The sequence below is a fragment of the Symphalangus syndactylus genome, chromosome 19 (genome assembly GCF_028878055.3).
Source record: "Symphalangus syndactylus isolate Jambi chromosome 19, NHGRI_mSymSyn1-v2.1_pri, whole genome shotgun sequence".
Lineage (NCBI taxonomy): Eukaryota > Metazoa > Chordata > Mammalia > Primates > Hylobatidae > Symphalangus > Symphalangus syndactylus.
In genome coordinates, this window is record NC_072434.2 from 39,576,548 (window position 1) to 39,599,464 (window position 22,917).

Below are 22,917 nucleotides of genomic sequence, written 5' to 3' on the forward strand. Positions count from 1 at the left end.
CTTATCTTCCTGCAAACAAGAGACCAATCCGTACTTAGGTGGGAATGTTGAGAGAGCAGAACGCTGTTAGTTGAGACAGTGCGTGAACAAACTGCCGTAAGACTCCCTGTCTGTGCACAGCAGGAAAAAAGTAACAGGTATGGGAGCATAGGTGGAGAAAGGCTACCTTTTCACTATCATACAACCTGAGTGCCTAGTGTATGTCTCCTAGCCCCAAGGATAACATGAGTAACACAGACCCTGACCTTTGGGGGTGGGAGCAAAGTGGGAGGGAAAGATTAGTGGCACCTAACTATGAAGATGTGTCCAAGGGCCATTCTGGAAGACAGAGCAAAGGTGGGAGAAGTGGTGGACACAAGAAGGACTGGCCAATTCCAACACAGGAGGTGATACCTTGACCTTAGGCTTTACTGTACCGGGCAGAGGAAAGAAAGGACATTCAAGGCAGAGAGAGGAGTTAAGGCAAGGACATGGAGGTGTCATAACTTTTGAAATGTTGATGTTTCTAATATTTGAATTCCTAGTCGGGGCTTTTGGCTTTTCACTGGATTTAAAGAAAAATAATTCTCTTAAGTATGCATTTGACTTCTATTATTTAGAATTCATTCACTAATGTAGAACAAATACAGTCATTCTAGGAGACTCAATACAAATACAAGGCACTATAGTTGATCATAGCTCCCTAGCGGAGTCTTGGACAGATAACTTCCTAAAAAGCTTCGTATTTTTTACTCTACCTATTATTATTCATTTAAACCTGCTTAGTGTGGACAAAATTATCTGCCATTTATAATTCTCTTGTTTCTGTTTTCATAATCTATGTGCCTGGAGAGATCTGATCTTTCCTCGGGCCTGTCTTTCCTTACCTTATGAATGAATCCACCTGCTTTCCCACCTCCTCACCTTCCTGGGTGCCTGGGATCTTCTTCAGGCATTCCATTTTGAGCTTAATGGAAGCGGAGCTGATGAGTTCAGGTGTATTAAGGGGCTAGGACATTTATTTATTTATGGAGTAAACCTCTGGGGATATTCTGAATCAGGTTATGCTAGTAGCAACTTTTGAGAAACCGGTGTCCTGAAAGTGACTGATGGAATAGGAGCAAAATTTTAAAATCTCACTCATCACTCTGACAGTAATGATAAAGGAGACATAGCTGCATCTGAATTAGTCCTACAAATGAGGGGAAACGGTCCTCAATAAAGGTTAAAAACAGGGCATGTAAAAAAGCTGTAATAGTACTAGTAATTAGTGCCCTCTAAAGCTTTCTCCAAGGACGTCTAATGAGAGTAGCTCAGGTTCTTCTTTACAGGTTATCATAGTTATAACAATTCCTAAGATTGGGAAGGTGGCATGGAATCCACGGAGACCCAGGGCAAGAAACAGGGCATCAAAGAGTAAAAGGAAGGCCTTTGCAGGCCCAAAGCCTTCCTGCTATCTCTGTAGCTTCCAAAGGCCTCATCTGGTCTCAGGTCACTTCAGTTGGGTCCTCCCTCCAGAAAGAGTGAGGTAAATTCTAGTAAAATTACCCGATTCTAGCCTATTAGTGCAGCACATTACTTACTTTTTATTAAATCATAGGTTTAAGAGTTTCTCATCATCTAAAGAAACTACCTTAAGCTACACACGTGTGTATTGAGAGACAGAAAGACAACTTTTAACATACATCTGCTAATTTAGGATGTCCAACAAATCTAAGAATAGTTTTTTTTTTTGAGACAGTCGTGCTTTGTTGCCTCAGCTGGAGTGCAGTGGCACGATCTCAGCTCACTGCACTCCACCTCCCGAGTTCAAGCTATTCTCCAGCCTCAGCCTCCTGAGTAGCTGGGATTATAGGTATGCACCACCATGCTCAGTTAATTTTTGTACTTTTAGTAGAGACCGGGTTTTACCATGTTGGTCAGGCTGGTCTCGAGCTCCTAACCTTAAGTGATCAGCCCACCTTGGCCTCCTAAAGTGTTGGGATTACAGGCGTGAGCCACTGTGCCTGGCTGTCAGTTGTTACTGAGTATTGAGGCTACACTGGGGTTCCAGTAAACTACAGCCCATAGGCGCATGGCCTGCAAAGCCTAAAACATTTACTATCTAACTCTTTATAGAAAAAGTTCACCAACTTCCAGACTACACTGCAGTATCCCAACTTGAGAGAGGCATATTATATATATAATGTATACTGAATTGTTCTCAAGAAAATAAGTCACCCAAAGAAGGTATTATGCATGGCTTTTCATTCATTATACCTTTTAAAACATCTTATGTCCCCAGTACCACACTCAGGCCACACCAAATATAAAGGGTTACAAATATTCAGATTTTATTATAAATAAAATACTGTTTTTCTTAAAACATAAAAAATGCCAAGTGTTGCATTTTATTAACCACCCTGGAGAGCAAGGCTGTAGAGATTAAGGCAAACAGCTAAAGTGAAGGCACATATAAAAGGTCCACAGTTGGAATTCAAAGGAAAAAAATTCAGGGAAAAATAGCAGTATAATAATCCCTGTGTCAACCAGCATTCTGCAGCAGCCATCCTGTCAATTACGTTACATAAAATACAGATAACTGGAGCTAGACAATAAAATAATGGCTGTGTTGCAGGAGTGTAACCAAGGTATCATCTTGTAAAGAACCTTTTATTTTAAAAAATAAAATTCTGTTTAAAAAATATACCACACAGGTGGAGGCGAAAAGCAAATAATAAAAAGAAAGTTAAAAGGAAACCAAACCAGACCACCCCATTGTGGCCTGAGACTTGCTGGAGTGAACTTCACCCAAACTAGCTTGGCAGTCAATCTTCAGTCCTCTTTTGCAACCTTGACCAAATGCGTATATTAGGATGTAGCCACTTAATGAAATGAACTAGCCAGGAAACGATGATGTGAAAACTTGGCAAGAGCACGCCACATCTCCTGTCATAGTAGAAGAGGTCTGGGAGAAGCAGCAGAGTGAAAGCTCAGGAGTATATCAGGTCAAAACACTTGTGGTAAACTCTGGTATATCCCAAGCAGATGGAAACAGGAAGTGGGATCATCAAGAACTAAGTTACACCACCTCTCCCAGTCTACCCATCAGTAGCACTGTTCCTGATGCCCTAAAAGTGCTCAGTCAAAATGTACTCCCTTATAAAACTGACCTATCCAGCTCCAACAATTGCCAGAAAGGGCATTTCTCCCTCATTCCTGGGTAGTCCCACTATGGCGTCAAAGATCCTCTTCAGCAAACTTTCCTAATCCTACCATAGCTTGTCAACCTGGCATTCCTGCTCTGGAACATTGTAAAACCACCGTGCTGCAGGTTAGGATCATCAGGACTGCAATGGAAGAGGACCCAAGTTACCTCTTTACAGTGGCTGGGTGTGGAGGAAAGCAATCCTATTAATTTTAGAGAATGGAGATGCTGCAAACACAAGGCAGAGAGCAAAGTAGTGGGGAAGAAGCACAATCCAAAGAATTCTAGAAGGAAGGGAAGGAGGTATTCAGATACATTGTGCCAGTGAAGAGGAAAAATTGAGCAAAGTGAACAGAGTGTCATTCTAGAAATAGGACCAAGTATATTTACATAAATTCCTTATTCTATAATCATGATAAACAAAACACAAAACATTCACACAAAAATATAAATTTGAAATAATAGCACCAGTGTGTCAGATAATAGTTTCTTTCCCCCCACCCCACCCCTGCTACGCAAAGTACAAAGTTGCATAGTGTTAAAGGCTATATATGAATCTCAAAGGTGGGTTGGTAGGAGGAAGGGGGTGGGTGGCAGGGAATCATCACACTGTAGTCTTAAAACCACAGAGCTGAGGATCAAAAGTTGAGAAGCCCACTAGGAAACTCCACGTAAGGGTCTTCCCTCTACATTTAGAGGGAAGGTTTAGAGTGGATTTAAATCACAAAGTGCAGGAACTCTATAGCGTTGGCAGCTGTGTGAAATACTGAGTGCAAGTATTTGCCACCAGGATTTGGCAAACAACGTGTTTTGAGGGATTCTGGAAGATGGAAACATCAGAAGAAAACTGGAGCTAAGGGTCAAATGTCTCATCTCTCTCCAACAGAAGAACAAATGGATACACGGGATTCTGACAGTACAAGCTGCCATCTAAGTTTTATCCCTTTGCTAGAAAAGACTCGAACGAGGAGGCTTGTTTTTCTTCTGTTTTGTCAAGACCTTAGGGATTAACTGTTCTCTGCCAGATACTTAACACTAGTTCCAAGACTAACTAATAAAAAAGCTGTAAGAATTAGTTTGATTTTGAAAACAAAACTTTAGTGGTTATCATATCCCTATTTCTTCTGTGTAAGTTCCATTTATAAGAATATCAAAAGATGTCTTTTGGTCTATTGGTGAGTGCAAGCTGCCCATCCAGATTTAAATTATCAGCTGCCCAAAGATCTGAAAAAAGTTCATCTTCCTAGTCAATTATTAATACACTAGAAAAATCTTCTTCAGCCATGTTCACCTGGAGACTTTTATAAATAATTGCATCCTGACCCACGGATGGCTCAGTGTCCTACACTCATAATAGATAAAAGCACTGATGGATGGCTACCGACATTCTAAATGACCAATACCTTTGGCACAGGATATTTATTTCCTTTTGCTTAGAAGGAAGAGGGGCAGGAGATGCAGATGCATTTTCTTTATCCATGGACTGGATATACTGGCCATCACAATGCTACTGTTAGTAGCCAAACTTTTCCTTCATAGAAACAAGAGTACTGAGACTGAGGAGGTTCTGCTGGTATCGATGAGAGGGGAGGGCTACTTGCTCTACCCCAGCATACACGGGCTCACACGATGTGCTTATGCCACTGTACAGTAACGTAGGATGCCACGTCCTCACGCAAATCAGAAGGGAAAGTGTGGGTAAGGTAGCAACGTGAGTGGAAGAGAGACTTTATTAGATAAAACCCTTTGTTCCCGATTCAGGATGTTTAATTTGCTTCTCTTTAAACTTTGTGACTTTTCCTGGTTCAAAAGGACAGTGATGGACAGCAGCAGAGGAGTGGGGGTCTGAAAAATGTAATCTTTGTGTCAAGGCACTCTGTGGCCTCACAACTGCCTCCGTGTCAGAGGGATGCTGCCTTCCAGCCCTAAAGACACTAGGGCTTTTCAATGGACGGGGTGTTGAAGCAGCCAGATGGTAAGGTCTTCCTGATGTCCTCCAGATTGCGAATGTCCTTCATGATCTCCTCGATATCTCGGTTATAGTCCATGATGGCAGCCTCCTGCTTCTTGGCTTCATTCTCCAGGTCAGACACTTTCCTATCAAGATCGCTGACCTTCATTTCATCTTTGGCTTTGTTTAGGGTGCCTTCAATCTCGTTTAGCTTATTCAGGTCCACTGTATCCAGCTGCCCTGGAGGGTCAGAAAGTACATAGAAGAGAACAGACATATTCAGTAAGAATGATCCCTTCACAAATACCTGCACTAGACTCTAGGCCCAGCAGCTGCTACTCTGCACAGGCAGCCCAGCAAATGTGACTTGCAGATTGTTGATGTCACACAATGGTATAAAATACGCAAACCAAGTACAAATGCTGACCTAACCCAGCAGGGATGGGTCTGAGCATATAATTAATATAGAGCTGGATGTTTTTTTCTGAGACAATGGTTTTTGCAGAATGTTTCCTAAATGCATAGCTACCATGTTCTAGACCTTTGAGGGCCATCTGATAACATTTAATACCTTTTCCAGGTGTATACATGTAAACTATATGTCATTTTAGTGCCATCAAAGATATACAAATCTCTAAGAATCCTAATCCCTCAGCTCTTAGAGAGATTCCAGGGAAGATGGGTTGGTTTTGAAGGTCACTTTCTGCTTTCAGGAGTTAGACACTATTAGGAGCTTTCCTATGTAAAATGGCCAGGAGTAAAATGCTGAAATAATTTCAGCAAGTCTTCACTTTAAGCTTAGCAAGAAAAAGAGGTTCTTTTGAAAGAAATGAAATGTTTCCATAGCAAACAAAAGCAGACACAATAGACAGCATTTCATGCATACTTGACTTGATTAAAGTCTCACAAGACCATTTTACATCAGTGATTCTCAGATGTTAAATAATTTGCCCAAGTTTGCACAGCCTATAGGCAACAAAGCAAAGATACTAACTCAAGTCAGACTAATGTTAAAAGTCTAGCTGTTCCACAAAAAGCTTTCTCTTCTAGCTTACTTTCATTTTATATCCATCTGTTGACACATAACTTATTCTTGACATTTGAGACCGATAAAAAATACCCCTGTAGCCCCCCACCAAAACAAAATGCACCAGTCTTTAAAGGCTGGCAAATTAAAATATAATGCCTTGCTACAAAGAGTCCTGGCTAGAGTGTTGACACTTTATAATGGAGTCTGGTGACAAAAGTGCATCTGTCCTAAAATGAAGCCTGCTCCCTATCACCCTATCAAACTGGATTAAAAGAAGGTTTCCGTATGCATAGATTTCCTTGAAAAATCAAGGTTTTTCTCTCTTTTGGCATGAAAGCTTTCCCGTTATCGGACTGTCCTTACTTAGCAAATGAAGAGAATTCCAGGCAGTAAAGTCATGACCAGTTTTAAGTGTTCTTTTTCGTTTTTTAAATTGAGACAGGGTTTCGCTCTGTTGCCCAGGGTGGAGTGCAGTGGCACGATAACAGCTCATTATCACCTCAAACTCAAGTGATGCACCTGCTTCAGTCTCCCGAGTAGCTAGGACTACAGGTGTGTAGCACCACACCCAGCTAATTTTTTAAATATTTTCAAGAGACAAGGTGAGATCTCGCTATGTTGCCTAGGCTGGTCTCAAACTCCTGGCCTCAAGCTATCCTCCTTGCATAGCTTCTTAAAGTACTGGGATTACCAGTGTGAGCCATCATACCCAGCCTGTGTTCTTTTATTCTACTATTGAAATCCTTTACTTTAAATCCCTTAAAGATATTGCCAGCAAGATGAATTAAGAAAAATCACTGTTTAGTTGTACAATGATACTGGACCATAAGTGCTACCCTAGCTGGCAATATATCTTCAAAATATAAAAAGAAACTCCTCAGACCATAATGTTCTATTTAGGGCAAGGTCCACAGAAGGCACCTAGTAAGTACTTGTCACATTAACAGCCTAAAGTCATGATTCAGGTCACACTGTAAAGCTGACGAATAATCAGTATGGTAAAGAAGCAAGTTGCTCTTAAAGACCCTATCACGCAAGACAAACATTTATTTTATAAGGCTTTCAAAAATAAGCAAGAGCAAAAGGAAATATTAATGATTTAATTAATGACTTAAAAGAGATTCATGTAAACCTGTATCATCTGCTTTTGAGTCAACTGTACTATATCAGATCCGAAGAACAGTACAAAAGATTCAGAGACTGATAAAAATGACTCTATGGCTACGTACCCAGCTGCTCCAAGAGGTCATTAATAATGCTGAGGAGGCTAGTAACAGAGTTTTTCGCTTTTCTGGCATTGATCTCTGCTTCTTGAGCAGCCTGTGAAGCCTGTAAGGGAAAAATGAGGCAAAGAGTCTTGACTATATGTTTTCATCTTCTTTAAATCTTTTTTCCCAATGACCCAACAAATCTAATTTCCAGATTTTCTTCCCTTTTCTAACTTAGGAAATTGAAATCTCTCACTGCTTTTTTTTTTTTTGGTGGGGCTGCTGCTTATCTTCATATTGAGGATGTTGGTATTTCTACTTCATCGAAGTTATGACTAGGCAGTCAGGATGCCTACACTCACTAACTCACTATATTTGTATTTCAAAAATTATCTCCTTTTCTCACATTCTCACTCAATAATATATGGAGGTATATTCATAGTAAAGCCTATTAAGCAGGAACAAGTTATTTTTTAAGGATGATTATAGAAACTATGTTTCAGAACCAAAACATGTCCTTCGGGACACTCTTAGAGACTTATTAGCAATGTCCTATTCTTTGAAAATTTTCAGTTAAGTAAAGCTCTTCTGTAAACTCCCCTTCCACATGCAATGACCCAGCCACAGTCCCCCTGACACACATACTCGTTTATTGGGGCAATACAATTTACATTTTAAAAACCAAACAAAGGTAAATACACTTGGGAAATTCCATGAAACCTGAACAAATAACTGTGCATGAGTCATAGGAAACAGCAATGGAAGAGGAAGTGTCTAAATATCAGAAAACAGATGTTCTCACAAATAAATCTAGTTGAGATTTAAGTAAGTGGCTTTGAGCCTCTTACCACATAATTGTTTTTCCTAGTTTTGGGTCAGGACAACGCAAACATTTTGGGATCAAAACAATGTGAAGATTTTAAAAAGAACAAGAAAGCAAGGCAGAAAAAACCTTCACAAATAAATGATTAATCTCTGTCCAAATGGCAGCTGTCCTTATTGAGCATCCACAAGCTTGTCTGCGAGTGTAAAAGGAGGGAGAAGGGACCTTGCCAGGGCCGGCCAAGAGCGCTGCCCCTGCATTTAACCTGTGGTCTCCAGCCTCCTCTTCCAAAAGAATGAAGCTATAAACCTTCATTCTTTTGGTTAAAAAATACATTACAGATTCAAATAATACTGGCCAAATGCCGGCCTTTCAGAATTGACAGAAATACAAATGAGATACTGCATGTGGGGATGGTTTGTTTCCTTAGAAGTTATTTACCAAAATAATTAAAGATCTTCTTTCACCCTTTGAACTAAACCGAAACCCTTTTTTGAAGCTCCTAAAGAATATACTGTTTTTTCAATATGCTTTAAATCTAATGTTTCTACAACCATATTAAAAATGAAATCCATATATGCTCAACATATGTGAGAAACATCTATTTTTTTTATGGGAATTTTTTTTTTTTTTTTTGAGACGGAGTCTTCCTCTGTGGCCCAGGGTGGAGTGATCTTGGCTCATTACAACTTTCACCTCCCAAGTTCAAGCAATTCTCCTGCCTCAGCCTCCTATGTAGCTGGGATAACAGGCGCCCAGCACCATGCCCAACTAATTTTTGTATTTTTAGTAGAGATAGCGTTTCACCATGTTGGCCAGGCTGATCTCGAACTCCTGACCACAGGCGATCCGCCCACCTCGGCCTCCCAAAGTGCTGGGATTACAGGAGTGAGCCACTGCGCCCAGACACCTTTATGGGAATTTTTACTTGAGCTACACCATAACAGAGAAAATCAGGACAATCCAAACCAACATCCACCCCCCACCTGCAAAAAGCATAATAAAATCAGGTGTTTGCACAGGGATAGTTTCCTTTATCACTTCCCTGGAGTCTTTACTGAGGTTAAGAGGCTTTGTATTTCTTTTTTCCATCCCAAGGTGAAAATGACCCACACTGAGGGACTGTTTTCTGGCAGCAGTGAATGACGGCCTCTTCCTTGCCACTGAAAGTGAGCAAGTAACCACTAGTTCGTGTATGTCATTACCGTGATTGCTACACCCAACTGGAAAAAGAATATTCCTACTGTGACTCCATTAAAGTCTTTTCAAAGCAAAATATAGCATAGAACAGAAAAATGGACCTTAGTTCTTCCTTGGGCCATCCATTGACAAGTCAATTTTGTTATAAATGGTACCTTGCATATACATTATCACAAAATGTGAAAAATTAAACTAGATGTAAGTTTCATATGTTTTGGTGGGGTGGCAGACAATGCCACCTTCAAAAATTTCTTATATACAAGAAACTTGTCTTTGTCTCTAAGGAGCAAGGTGCTGGGAGAACGAGAATAAGAATTAACTTCATTGCATTCCTTTTTTATTAACATTTATGAATTACCCGGTGAAAAATATAAACACATACTTATAATGTCCTAAAACCTCAAACGTGTAAAGCAATGTTTTACTTTTAACTGAGTAACTTTGGGACAGGACAATTCTGCAACAAAAATACCTGGCAGAAGATCCAAATTCTTTGTCTTCTATGTAAGCTACTAACCCAATTCTTGACGAGACAATGTGATGAAAAACAGAAGTCAATATAAAAAAGACTCTTCTCAACAAGTGGGGGATCTTTATTATGAAACACTGTTCACTTTCTGCCAATGAGCAAATATACCAAAACCTCTTACCATCCCTGCCATCATCATGTCCTGGTCAGCGTCATCTTGTTTTCTCTTTAGCTCTTTTTCTGCTTCTTGTAGTTGCTTCAACATATTGTTCACCTCATTATCCAGATCTGTAACTTCTGCAAAAGTCCTTTCAGCTTCTGCCTTAGTGCTGGTGGCATTCTAGGCACAAAAGCAAATTGCAATTTTTTAAAAAAAGCTTTCCTTTTTCTCAAGTATGCTCCCGCTCCTTTTATAATTTATAAAATGTCTTAAAAATACAATCCAGAAATAATAATATATTGATTTATACAATCTCATGACTTACATTATCAATTTGGGTTATAAATAATCGTAAAAAAAATGACATTACTACCCACATAATAACAGTTTGTATTTTATCTAGCACTTTCATTTGTATCCTCTTCTTTAATACTGGAAACTTCTGTTGTATTATTGCCATTTTCAGTTGGGGTCACACAGACAGCAAATGATAAACATTTAATGGCATACACTTTCTACGACATCATATTGATTAGATGCTTTCGCTGAGGTAAAATTTAAATTCAAAGCTAGCTTGGTTCATTCTTGGCAGTTCATCATAATGTACAAAAAGACCACAATCCTGAAATATTTTATAAAATATAATTAATCCAAAAGCCAACCGTTCTAAGGAAACTAAGAGGTTTCTCTGATTCTTAAATACTTAATTCTAAAATTGCTCCAATCTCTCTTTTAAATAAAACAAACAGATTGACCTTGAAATAAGAGAAAGCCAGACTAAAAAACATTATTCTTGAAGATGACCACAAAGAATCCTAGCAATGGCAGCTATGGGAAGTCTCTCCTAGGAGTGGCTTACATATGGCGATATGCTTGAAAGGGGGACTTGAAAGTTATATTGATAAGGCACACTATATAGTATTGAAATAAATACCACCTGTCTAGGTCAAAGAAGAATGTTTATTTAGAAAAAGTCTGATTTTTTGTGGGAATGGGCTCTATAGACCTCTGAAGCCAGACCTCACATTGAGACATAGCAGAAATTTTAGAGTAAAGCACCCTTTTACTGATTCCCCCTCCTCAATCAATGTGGATACCTACTCTCATGCCCAGTCAAAAGAAAAAAAAAAAAAGACAAATATGGTTTAAGACAATTTTATTGAAGTTCAGGAAAAAAATCTGCAAGGGCTCTGATGGTCTGGAAAGAAACTGGAAGGTGACCAGAGAAAGATATAGGCAGGGACTCTTGGAGAAGAGGAAACGCACACCTTTCGGACAGTGCTCGCGATCCTCTCTGCTTCATGGGCCTTGTTCTTGGCCTCTGTGGCATCCGCCGCAGCATTGCCCAGGGCCTGCTGGGCTTCCCTGGTCTTTTCATTGGCTTCGATGATGGTCTGGTTGATAGCAGGAATCTTCCTTAGCGCCTCCTCTGCGGCCGTCTTGTTATCGTTCACGCGCCTATCAAAATCTGAAACGAGTTCAAGGACACATTTGAGCTAAACTCCCAACAAGTAAAAAGGGGAACTTTCAGGGAGTTCCAGCTGGATTTTGTTTTATGAACAATGGAAGTCAGGGTAAAAAATGGAAGACAGCATGGGCTGAAATTTTAGAAATTACACATCTCTACAGAATAGGTCTCCCAGTTAGTGTTATAGAAATGTTCCCTGTTTCTGGAAATAGAATTCTTACTTGAACAATGTGCTTTAAAATGCAGAGCGCTGAGCATCCCATTACCACTACCTCAACCATTACTGAAAGCTGCAATTTATTTAGTGTTTACTGTGTGTCGGGTACTGAGTTAAGAGCTTTGTGTCTTTGACATAAAATAGGCTGTATCATTTTTATAAGAAAATTGAGCATTAAAGAAGTTAGATGACCTGTGGTGCAGGGTGCAGGGTTTTGAACCAAGGCCCACTGACACCAGAGTCCATACTTTGAACTACTACTTTTTTTTTTTTTTTTTTTTGAGAGACAAGGTTTCACTCTGTCACCCTGGCTGGAATGCAGTGGCACAATCACTGCTTAGTGCAGCCTTGACTTCCTGGGCTCAAGGGATCCTCCCACCTCAACCTCTCAAGTAGCTAGGACTACAGGTATGTGCCAGCATGCCTGGCTAATTAAAAAAAAAATTTTTTTTCATAGAGATGGGGTCTCACTATATTCCCCAGTGAGGAACTGGTCTTCAACTCCTGGCCTCCAGTGATCCTTCCTCCCAAAGTGTTGGGATTACAGGTCACCGTGCCTGGCCCATACTTTCAACTAGTATCCTGTAAAGCATCCTGTAAAGCTTCTCTATTTATAGAACCTATGACTATTTTATCGGACAAGAATTCACAGTTGCTCAGTGAATTGGTCACATTTCTCTTCTGTCTGGGGTGAAGAAAAAAAAAACAACAACAAAGAATCAGATGCCACTGGCAGAGAAAATGAAAGATAATCTCCATTTACCTATATAAGTTCTCTAAATAGGCATCTTGGTTATGTGAGTTTGCCTAATAAGAAAACATCTTTAAAAAAAAAAAATCCATACTGAAGTATGCAGGGATAAAATGACAGGAGCTCTGGGATTTCCCTTTGAAATACTTTAGCATAAAAAAAGTAGGGAGTTGGGGATGAAGTAATAAATATGGTAAAAGTCATGATTTAAAAAAAATCACTGTAGTGGTGGAAGCATTTGCCCCTGTTATCTCAGCCTTTTCTACCTTTCAGGTTGTTGAGAATGTCATTAGCTTCTTGTAAGGTATCCCGTCCCTTCTTTGCAGCTTCTTCAGCGAGGGCCTTGGCAGCATCAGCTCGGGCTAGGAGTTGGTCTGCGGTCTGCAAACACATGGCAGATGAGAGGATGAACCCTCAAAGCAAATCCCTTCTGTCTCCTGGACAGACAAGGCTCTCCAGAGGTGCCACCCTGAGACTTGCCAGCATAAAACATGTTAGGCTGCTCTCTCAGCACTGTGGTCTGCTGTCTCTGCAAGTACGGGTGTCATCACAGACCTACTTGGACTGTTCAAATGTTGCCTCAAGAAATGAAGCGACCTGCAAATCAAACCAACCTGCTGTTCAGTCTTGCCTTTCTCCAGAAGGTTCTTGACTTCAAGTTCCTTCCCTCTCATATCTTCTCTGAGGTCCTCATAATCTTTTAATTTCTGGTCAATCAGATGTTCCAGATTCTCAGCTTCCATCTTTATGTTATTTGCTTCATTCTGTGAAAAGCAAGTAAGATCACTACACTTTGGATAAAACATTTAAACTAATGAAAAGGTAGGCTTAGGAACTCTGTAACACCTAATACTCAATGATATTTTTTTTTTCTTTTTTTTTTTTTTGAGACGGAGTCTCGCTCTGTCGCCCAGGCTGGAGTGCAGTGGCGCAATCTCGGCTCACTGCAAGCTCTGCCTCCCGGGTTCACGCCATTCTCCTGCCTCAGCCTCTCCGAGTAGCTGGGACTACAGGCGCCCGCCACCACGCCCGGCTAATTTTTTTTTTGGTATTTTTAGTAGAGACGGGGTTTCACCGTGGTCTCGATATCCTGACCTCGTGATCCGCCCGCCTCAGCCTCCCAAAGTGCTGGGATTACAAGCGTGAGCCACCGCGCCCGGCCACTCAATGATATTTTTAAAAGAACTGCACAGATCAAGATTTTATGGACTTTTTTTTTAAATGAGATAAACTTTACACCCACTGAAGTTCACAGCATCCACATATAGTTTGATGAGTTTTGACAAATGCATTTCTGCATAACCAGCACCCCAATTAAGATACAGATTTCCATCACCCAAGAAGCTCCCTTTTCTCCCTTTCCACCCGATCTCTACTCCACCTTTCCAACACTGTGCCTGCCATTGTTCTGATTTTTATCATCATAGACTAATTCTGCCCATTTTCTAATTCTAAATATATAGAATCAGACAATCTGTACATGTCTAAAGAGACCTAAACCTTTATGGTAAAAATCAAGTCAACACCTCAGATATAAGAAGTGAAACTTAGTAAATCTCAAGCTTAATGCAAAAAAATATGCCATTTATACAGAGCTTGGAGTGAGGATCCATGATTAGAGTACAGATATGAAATAAAATCCTACCAATTCCTAAATATTTTACCTGCCTCAGAACATCCTGCTATAGTCTTTTAATTAAACCATTCCCTCTTATTTCTCTCTAGGTCTCTACCAGACAGAGCCTGGGGGTAAATGTCTACATGTACTCTGCTTTAAGCTATTCAAATGTCTTATTATAATTTGGATTTGCACTAAAGACTTAGGAGTGATTGTTCATATCATTAAAGTAGTCTTTCCTATTTAATGTTTACAATCACAGGATTCTTTACCTTGTTAAGTTTTTGTTTTTGTTTTTTTAAGAGATGGGGTCTCACTATGTTGACCAGGCTGATCTTGAACTCCTGGCCTCAAGCAATCCTCTCACCTCAGCTTCCCAGGGTTGGCATTACAGGCATGAGCCACCACATCTGGCTACCTTGGTAAGTTCTATTAGCGTATGTGAAATAAGACTCAACTTTACCAGCGAGTCAGTGGGAGGACAGAGGGAGGTGCAGAGCAGTCAGCTCTCACATAGACTTGGGGGAGAGACGGGGTGGGGCTGTGCGTACAGGCTGCCCCCATACCTCTAGTGTCTCAGAGTCCAAAGGGCTCAGCTGAGCCACGCTGGCATAGATCTCCACAGCTTTGTCACCGGCCCTTTTGGCCTCCTCATGTACTCGGGCAGCTTGTTTTTCCAGATCCTGTGAGATGTTCTTCACTTGTTCATACCTAAGACACAAATAATGTGGCTTAATGACAATCTTAGCTGCTTTTAGCATCTTAATGTTAATCTGGTTAATCTGATCACGTGATAATATGCCCAAAACCTCAAAGGAAATGTTACATTAAAATGCTTGCATTTTAATACCAACATTTTGCATATTTACATTTTCTTTTATCATTTCTATTTATAACGTATGGCTTGGCCGGGCACGGTGGCTCACGCCTGTAATCCCAGCACTTTGGGAGGCTAAGGTGAGCAGATCACCTAAGGTCAGGAGTTCAAAACCAGCCTGGCCAACATAGTGAAACCCCGTTCTCTACTAAAAATACAAAAATTAGCTGGATGTGGTGGCAGGCGCCTGTAATCCCAGCTACTCAGGAGGCCGAGGCAGGAGAATCGCTTGAACCTGGGAGGTGGAGGATGCAGTGAGCTGAGATCGTGCCATTGCACTTCAGCTTGGGGGACAAGAGTGAGACTTCATCTCACAAAAAACAAAAAAAAGAAAAATTTTACTATAATGTATGGTTTACCATATACTTTCTTATTTCAGACACCCTTTAAAGATTTGTAGTTCAATTATGTTTTCCCTCTACTATATTATATTATTATATTATATTTTTTCTCTTATTTGTGCAGAATTTTAAGTATCATGGCTCATCTTGTTACTATTCTCTGTAGTTACAGTAATTGAATCAAACCAAATCTCTGTGGCTTCACATGCCCTTCTCTACTTACTGTGCCATTTCAAAAGCATGATTAACAAAGGAAATCTTACTGCATGAATGTATGTCCTGAATGCACCAGTATTTAATTTTTCATTGAACTAGTGTTACCTACCAGAACATCTGAAGGAGTGTAAACCACTTTTAAATTATACTCACTTCCTATTAAGTTCTTCAATCTCAAATGCTGTTTCATTTTCTCCTGCCAGTGTCCTCAAAAGCAGGTTGTATGCCTCAGTTGACGTATCATTGGCTGTCTTTGCCACTCGAACAATGTCATCAGCTTCCTGTTTATGACTATACAGAGAAAACAAAAAATAAGCCAGGAAACAATCATCTGATAGGGAAATAAGTAAAATTTAGGTAATGCTTACTTTATTATTATTATTATTTTTTGAAATGGAGTCTCGCTCTGTCACCCAGGCTGGAGTGCAGTGGCGTGATCTTGGCTTATTGCAACCTCCGCCTCCCGGTTCAAGCAATTCTCCTACCTTAGTCTCCTGAGTAGCTGGTATTACACGCATACAACACCATGCCCAGCTAATGTATCTTTAGTAGAGATGGGTTTCGCCATGTTCGCCAGGCTGGTCTCGAACTCCTGACCTTAGGTGATCCACCCGCCTTGGCCTCCCAAAGTGCTGGGATTACAGGCACGAGCCACTGCTCCTGGCCTACTTTATTATATGTACATATACTAACACGGGCAAGAATTCTACAAATATTGGAAAACCTCATTCATTTGGAATTTTGCGATCATTTCAGTGGGGCTGAATTTATGAATAGCATTCTAAAACTGAGATGAGAATATTTTCCAAAAAAAATTATTGGTATACATTTATAAGAGAAAATGTTTATAATTCTTCAGAAAAACTACTTTTAAATTTAATTATTTGAGAGTAATGTACATATAAAATTGTGTATGCCAGCAAGAAATCATTTATCTAGTTAAAAACAAATCCCACGCCTAATCTTTATTAACAATAATCTGCTAGTTTCATTCAGTTACTACAGTCTAAATAAGTTAAAAATCTAAAAATACTATGGTTTTGAGATATATAAATATAATTTGTCTTCAAACCATTGTATTCTAATATTCAAAGTGAATATTCTAATGTCAAAGTAAAAGGAAGAAAAGAGTATACACAGCTGATAACATCTTAGAAAAGAGACCAAACCATGCAAAAGTGGGTTATGTAGAAAGTGTTTATGGGTTATGGGATAAGACAACACACACACACACACACACACCATAACGGAAGCCACAACTTAACCATTAAACAGGGATCTAGAAGTTACCGTTCAGCAAGCTTTCGAGCCTCTTCTGCCAAAAGAGTCATGTTGTTTGGGTCCCCTGTAGATTCTGGCTGAGTGACTGACTGCACAAGAAATAGATCACTTATTCTCAAAGGACTGAATTATTTAAATTTAATAAAGCGAGAGTCAAAACTAAATTTCTGTTAGAGGGCAAAAAGAATGCCTCTTCCTTTTTTTTTTGAGATGGAGTTTCACTCTTGTTGCCCAGGCAGAAGTGCAATGGCATAATTTCAGTTCACCGCAACCTCTGCCTCCTGGGTTCAAGTGGTTCTCCTGCCTCAGCCTCCCAAGTAGCTGGGATTACAGGCATGCACCACCACACCCGGCTAATTTTGTATTTTTAGTAGAGACGGGGTTTCTCCATGTTGGTCAAGCTGGTCTCGAACTCTCGACCTCAGGTGATCCGCCCACCTTGGCCTCCCAAAGTGCTGGGATTACAGGCGTGAGCCACCGCGCCCAGCCCCAAGAATGCCTCTCCTTATTTTCAGAGATCGTTATTTAATATCAGCACCCTTGATTGCAGATTCTTTCTATTTTCAGTAAAGGATAAAGGAAGATTAAACTGCCTAGTACCATAGAAGGAACAAAGCTAGAGAAATAACCCAGATGTCCCTTGGTTTTTATCCAGTTTTTAATAACTGTTTCATGCCAACTATGAGCAACATGGCTTTGTTGCTCCATATTTAGGGACAAATAAAAAGATGCATGGAGTCAATTTAGTTGAAGAAGCACTCCACTGCCAGTAACAGACTTGCTACAAATCCCAAGGGCCTCCCCCATCCCCACTTCAGACGTTTGCAATCACTTACCACATTGGCAGCAGCGACTTTTGTTTTCTCAAGTTCTCTGGATGCGATTTCAATCAACCGCTCTGTGTTCTCTACATGGGCACGTGCTTGTTCAGCCAAGTTTCCAGTCTCTTCAATGGTATTCCGGATATTCTGTAAACGGCTAATTTGGCTGGACAGAGTGTTATTCACTCTCTGTAAGCGATCCATCAAATTCTGGTCAACATCTAAAATGGTTTGCAGAAGAAAGTCTGTAAATTATCTGAAGAGGATCATATCATCTCACATGAAATCTGAGGCCCTATGTATCTTTACTCTTCTAAACATCGCAACTTTCTGCCAGGTTCCGCAAAGCCCCTGGCATAGCTGGACAGCCTTTACCACGCCCAGTAGGTCCTTCAATGTACACTCATCACACCTCCAACCACGTGCCCATCTGTCAACTTGACTATGAACTCTTTCTTACTCATCACTATATCGCTGCTCTTATGCAGTGGTTGGCAAAGAGAAGACACCCAAGGAATGTTTAATGAAGGCGAGAATGACTGGCTTTAATACCAGCACATGCAATTTAGTCATAAATAGACAATGTTGTTAAAAATGCTGCCAGCCCTAAAAGCCGAACATTTTTCAAAACCCAGAAAAAACCAGGTTTAAAACATAAGTTGAAGTATGACAAATTAAACTTATTTTGTATTTTAAACTAAATAGACTCTTCTGCCACATCCATGCGCCAGCATATCAGTGTAATTTCTTTCAAACTGATCTGTTTTTTAATAGTTCTTCAAATTATTCTTTATTAATATGCTCATTCAAATTAAATCTCATACTCAGGTCCTAACAAATCAAAAGATAAATATAAGTCTGTTATTATTAAAACTCTCATGTATCATGAGGTTTTATTAACATATAAAAACCATTAAGTAAATTGACCAATTCATATTTCAGCATCGTGCTCGGTGTTGGGGTCTAAATTTTCTAAGGAATGTGGGAAAAAAAAAAGATGAGAAGTCAAAGGTAAGACCAATGAAGATGAATACAGGTTTGGAAAAAACCAACTTGGAACTTGGCTACCAAATGCATGTGCAGAGGTGATACTCTATAAACCCTTGCCTAACTATATATGGTGGTCCTACTTGGAGGGTTACTCAATTATTTGATAATGTAAAAATTTTTTGGTTGGGCGCAGTGGCTCACGCCTGTAATCCCAGCACTTTGGGAGGCCAAGGCGGGCAAATCACGAGGTCAGGAGATTGAGACCATCCTGGCTAACATGGTGAACCACCATCTCTACTCAAAATACAAAAAATTACCCGGGCATGGTGAGCATGTGCCTGTAGTCCCAGGTACTCGGGAGGCTAAGCCAGGAGAATCACTTGAACCCAGGAGATGGAGGTTGCAGTGAGCCAAGATCGCACCATCACACTCCAGCCTGGGAAACAGAGTGACTCTGGATCAATTAAAAAAAAAAAAAAAAAAAAAGCTTATGAAAACGCATGCCTTTAATGATTTTTAGACACCTTGTAATAGAACAGATTCATAAAATGCTTGAAATTTGAATATTGAATAGTTTTTTATCTGTTGGAAAATCACCCTATGCTTACTGTAGCTTAAAGCAGTAAATGTCAGGTTGCTTTTTGAATTAGTGTTTAAAAAATGAAATGATTTATAATCTACAAGCAGTTTAAAAATTGAGAAAGAATTTTATAAAACCATACTAATAACCTTGCTTTAGGAGCCACATCTAAAGATTGGTCCATCTCACAGAAGTCACGCACTGTTCAATCATGCATACCTTTGACATCCTGGGCCTCACGAAGGAGGTCCATAACTTCCCTCTCTGCTTCCTTTAGTCTATCCTCAAAGGCTTGATCTGTCACCATCTCATCCCCAGTTCCAAGGTTTGCTATGAGACTCTCTAATTCCTGGAGCTTCACTCTATGATCAGCAACCTAAACATATGGAAGAAAGAAAAGGGAAAGAAAAAAGGTAGGTCACACAAGTATTCCTGAAGAACTCAATCACACTTCCTGCAGGAATCATGGGCACTCCATGAATATGTAGTTTTTTTTTTTTAATTATTATTATACTTTAAGTTTTAGGATACATGTGCACAACATGCAGGTTTGTTACATATGTATACATGTGCCATGTTGGTGTGCTGCATGAATATGTAGTTCTATCCACTCCATTCATGTCTACTTCTGAAGAGAAGACATGGCTAGTTTATTTTTCTAGCTTCAAAAAAAACCTTCAGAGCCATTCCTTTGACTTTAAAGACTGCATGCTGATGATTCTTCAGCTCTGACCTCTCCCTTGAGTGTCAGATTACCTTCGTGATATCTCCACTCAGCTCTCTGACAGGTATCTCAAACTTAACATCCAAAATTATACCCCTTACCTCTATTCTCCTTGAGGAATCTCCATCTCAGTAAATAAGGCCTCCAGCTACCTTAAGCAAAAAACCCAAGACACATCCTTATTCTTCTCTTTTCCTATCCTGTCCCCAAACATGCATATTTATCCAATCCAATTGAGGCTTCCTATTAAGCCCCATTCCTAACCATCATTCTTCACACAGCAGTCAAGAGTGCTCCTCTTAAAATATAATCTGGATTTCCTAGATTTTAAGAGTTTCTTTAATGCATTCTTAGTGGATTTGGGATAAAACCTAAACTTCTTACTATGGTCATCATGGTCCCATATAACCTGTCCGTACCAACCTCTCCAATCTTAAAAAACAGACCACACCCTCCGTGCTCAGCAGGCTCCAGCCACTCTCCAGCTTTCAGGCCTCTGTACACCAGGTTCCTTCTGCCTGGAACAAACCTACCATTACTTTTCACTTGGCTCATTCCTTTGTATCCATCAGATCTCACCTTAGATGAATTCTGTAGAGAGGCCTTATATAAAGTAGTTTCCCCCAGTTGTTCTCCATTCGTATTCTTCCTGGCACTTATCTCAGTGTTTGTTTTATTTATTTATTTTTTATTATTTGCCTCTCAACTGGAATATAAGTCTTTAAGAATAGGGACCACATCTATCTTGTTCACCACTTTTTCTATAGAGATTAGTGCACAGTAAGTTGCCACTCGACGTCTGCTAGATGAATGAATGAATGCACTATTGACAGCTTACCTTATCCTTTACCAGCCGGTAACAAGCTGGACATTCCTGGCAGCCAGGCCAAGACCGATTGTAGAAATAGTTTTCTTCACACTGGTCACAGCGACTTCCCACAAAGCCTTCTCTGCATTCACAGTGACCATCATCTTTGCACTGAAGTGAAAGAGATCCCTCGGGATGACAGTCACAGGCTGCAGAATAAGGAGAAAATAATACATAATTAGCAAAAGAAGGAAGAGTATATCTCTTAATTCAGACTGATAACAATAAGCTGACTATGCTGTCATTATAATTTTTTGAAAAACAGGACTATTTATGAGATCTTAAATGGCTATGTCTGTTTAGCAGAGAAAATTGACATTTTTTAAAGTCAAAATGAGCTTTAAAGTAAAACGTGCAACCTTTGGGACACACTTCAGGTTACTTAGTAATTAGAGAAGTTATGAAACTATCAGTGCTGTTTTCATGCACTTCAAGAATTCATCTCTACCTTCAATTCTCCACTGTTTAATATTTCTCTAAAGAACTAGAAAACCCAAATGCTAATACTTCTTTTGCATTATCTTATAGTTTGTTTATTCACTGTGTTCTCTGAACCGAGTCAATAACTTATGCTACATTCCACAGGAGAAATGAAGGAATTCAGAAAGCAAAAGCCAATCTGTTCTGAGGCCCAATTCCAGGCAAGTGTTTATGCCAAGGAGAAGCAGATGTTTACACGTAATCATACCAAAAGGGCCCCAAGGGTGGGAAGCAACTACAGCAAGTCAACAAACACACTGTGAACAGAATCTTCCACTATTTCATTATCGGCACTAAGAATGCAATCAATAAAGAAGTTTCATGAACCACAGTGGGAAAGCTCAGTAATCAAAGGAAGACTTCCTTGGAAAAAATAAAAGATTGGAAAAAGGAAGAATCAGAAACGTTATAAAAGAAAACATACAAAGAAACCAGAGAAGCCTTTGATCTGCAAATAAAGCATCTACGATGACTTAAGTACAGCCCTGACTATGGGCCAAGTGGCTAGACTGAGGCTGTCAAAGTCTTTTCTGGCCTTAAGACACTAACTGGAATTAGTGGAAGCTTAGAGTTGTATGCCACCAACACCCCTTACGTTTGCAGCCTTCAGGTCCAAACCCAAAGTGGTTGACCTCACAGCGCTCACAGTGCTGACCGGTGATGCCAGGCTGGCACTCACACTGGCCAGTGCGGATGTCACACTGCCCATTGGTGGAGCCCAAGGCATGGCAGTCACACCTGAAAATGAACACAGGACATTTCTCAGGCAAGAAAAACAGACTTTAAGCACAACTTTTTTTTTCTAGTATAGCACTGATGTAATTTGTAATTTGTATCAGAAAACTGAATGGTAAGGGTTACTAAGATGGAATGTTAAGGGTTATTATGCCCCTAAGGTTCAAGTAATTTTCATGAGTGCTATTCAGAACCTCTTTTCCTAACTTAACTGCTACCAGTGCTCTCCAACCTAGGACTGTATGGACACTAAGTAGCAGCTTTGAAAACAGAAGTTCCCAGGCTGCAACCCTGAAGGGTCTGATTCTAAGTGCCTCAGAAAGGACCTGGCAATTTGTGCTTTTAAAAGGTTGCTCAGGTGATTCTGGCACAGCTGGGGCCACTGTGCTCCACTCCTTTCTTTCATTAGCTTTATTACAATTCTCCAGCATTGCCCCTGAAGGATGCCTTGCCTACATTAGGCACTCCAGTAGTATCTGAACAGTCAACTATTAAATGTACTTATAGAAATTCATTTTTTATAACAGAAAAAGCAAAGATTACTTTCACCAAAGGCACCTATGTCTCACCTCTCACAGCCTTGCCCACTCTGCAGATTGTAGAATCCAGGGTCACAAGCACCACAGTCCCGGCCAGTCACGTGAGGCAAACATTCACACTGCCCTGTCACAGGGTTACAGCTGCTCTGCTGCTTCACTGTCCCATACGGATTGCAATTGCAGGCTAAGGCAGGAAGACAGAGACGGCAAAAGACACAAATCACCTGAGAAATACTAAAATGTAAACAATCCAAAGAGATTCTTTAGACCTGTGTTGCCAGGTTGGTAGCTGCTGGTCACATGTGGCTACTGAGCACTTTAAATGTGGCTGGCGAGTCTGAATTGAGATGTGCTATAAACGTGAGATACACACTGGATTTTGAAGGCTTAGCATGAGAAAGAAC

The 22,917-nt window shown here is 40.1% G+C and overlaps 1 protein-coding gene across 1 annotated transcript in view; it reads right to left on the reverse strand.

The window, feature by feature from the left end:
* Positions 1-2,288: 2,288 nt before the first annotated feature.
* Positions 2,289-22,917, reverse strand: part of LAMC1 (laminin subunit gamma 1) — a 124,992-nt gene continuing 104,363 nt past the window's right edge. Inside the window, exons 15-28 of the mRNA XM_055234090.2 lie at positions 22,544-22,697; positions 21,835-21,977; positions 20,730-20,908; positions 19,387-19,543; positions 17,613-17,818; positions 16,786-16,865; positions 15,649-15,786; positions 14,628-14,772; positions 13,058-13,207; positions 12,710-12,824; positions 11,276-11,475; positions 10,029-10,187; positions 7,377-7,476; positions 2,289-5,357 (exon numbers count right to left, since the gene is read on the reverse strand). Coding sequence (XP_055090065.1) covers positions 5,101-5,357; positions 7,377-7,476; positions 10,029-10,187; positions 11,276-11,475; positions 12,710-12,824; positions 13,058-13,207; positions 14,628-14,772; positions 15,649-15,786; positions 16,786-16,865; positions 17,613-17,818; positions 19,387-19,543; positions 20,730-20,908; positions 21,835-21,977; positions 22,544-22,697 — 2,183 coding nt within the window. The 3' untranslated portion in view covers positions 2,289-5,100. The remainder of the gene's footprint in view (positions 5,358-7,376; positions 7,477-10,028; positions 10,188-11,275; positions 11,476-12,709; positions 12,825-13,057; positions 13,208-14,627; positions 14,773-15,648; positions 15,787-16,785; positions 16,866-17,612; positions 17,819-19,386; positions 19,544-20,729; positions 20,909-21,834; positions 21,978-22,543; positions 22,698-22,917) is intronic.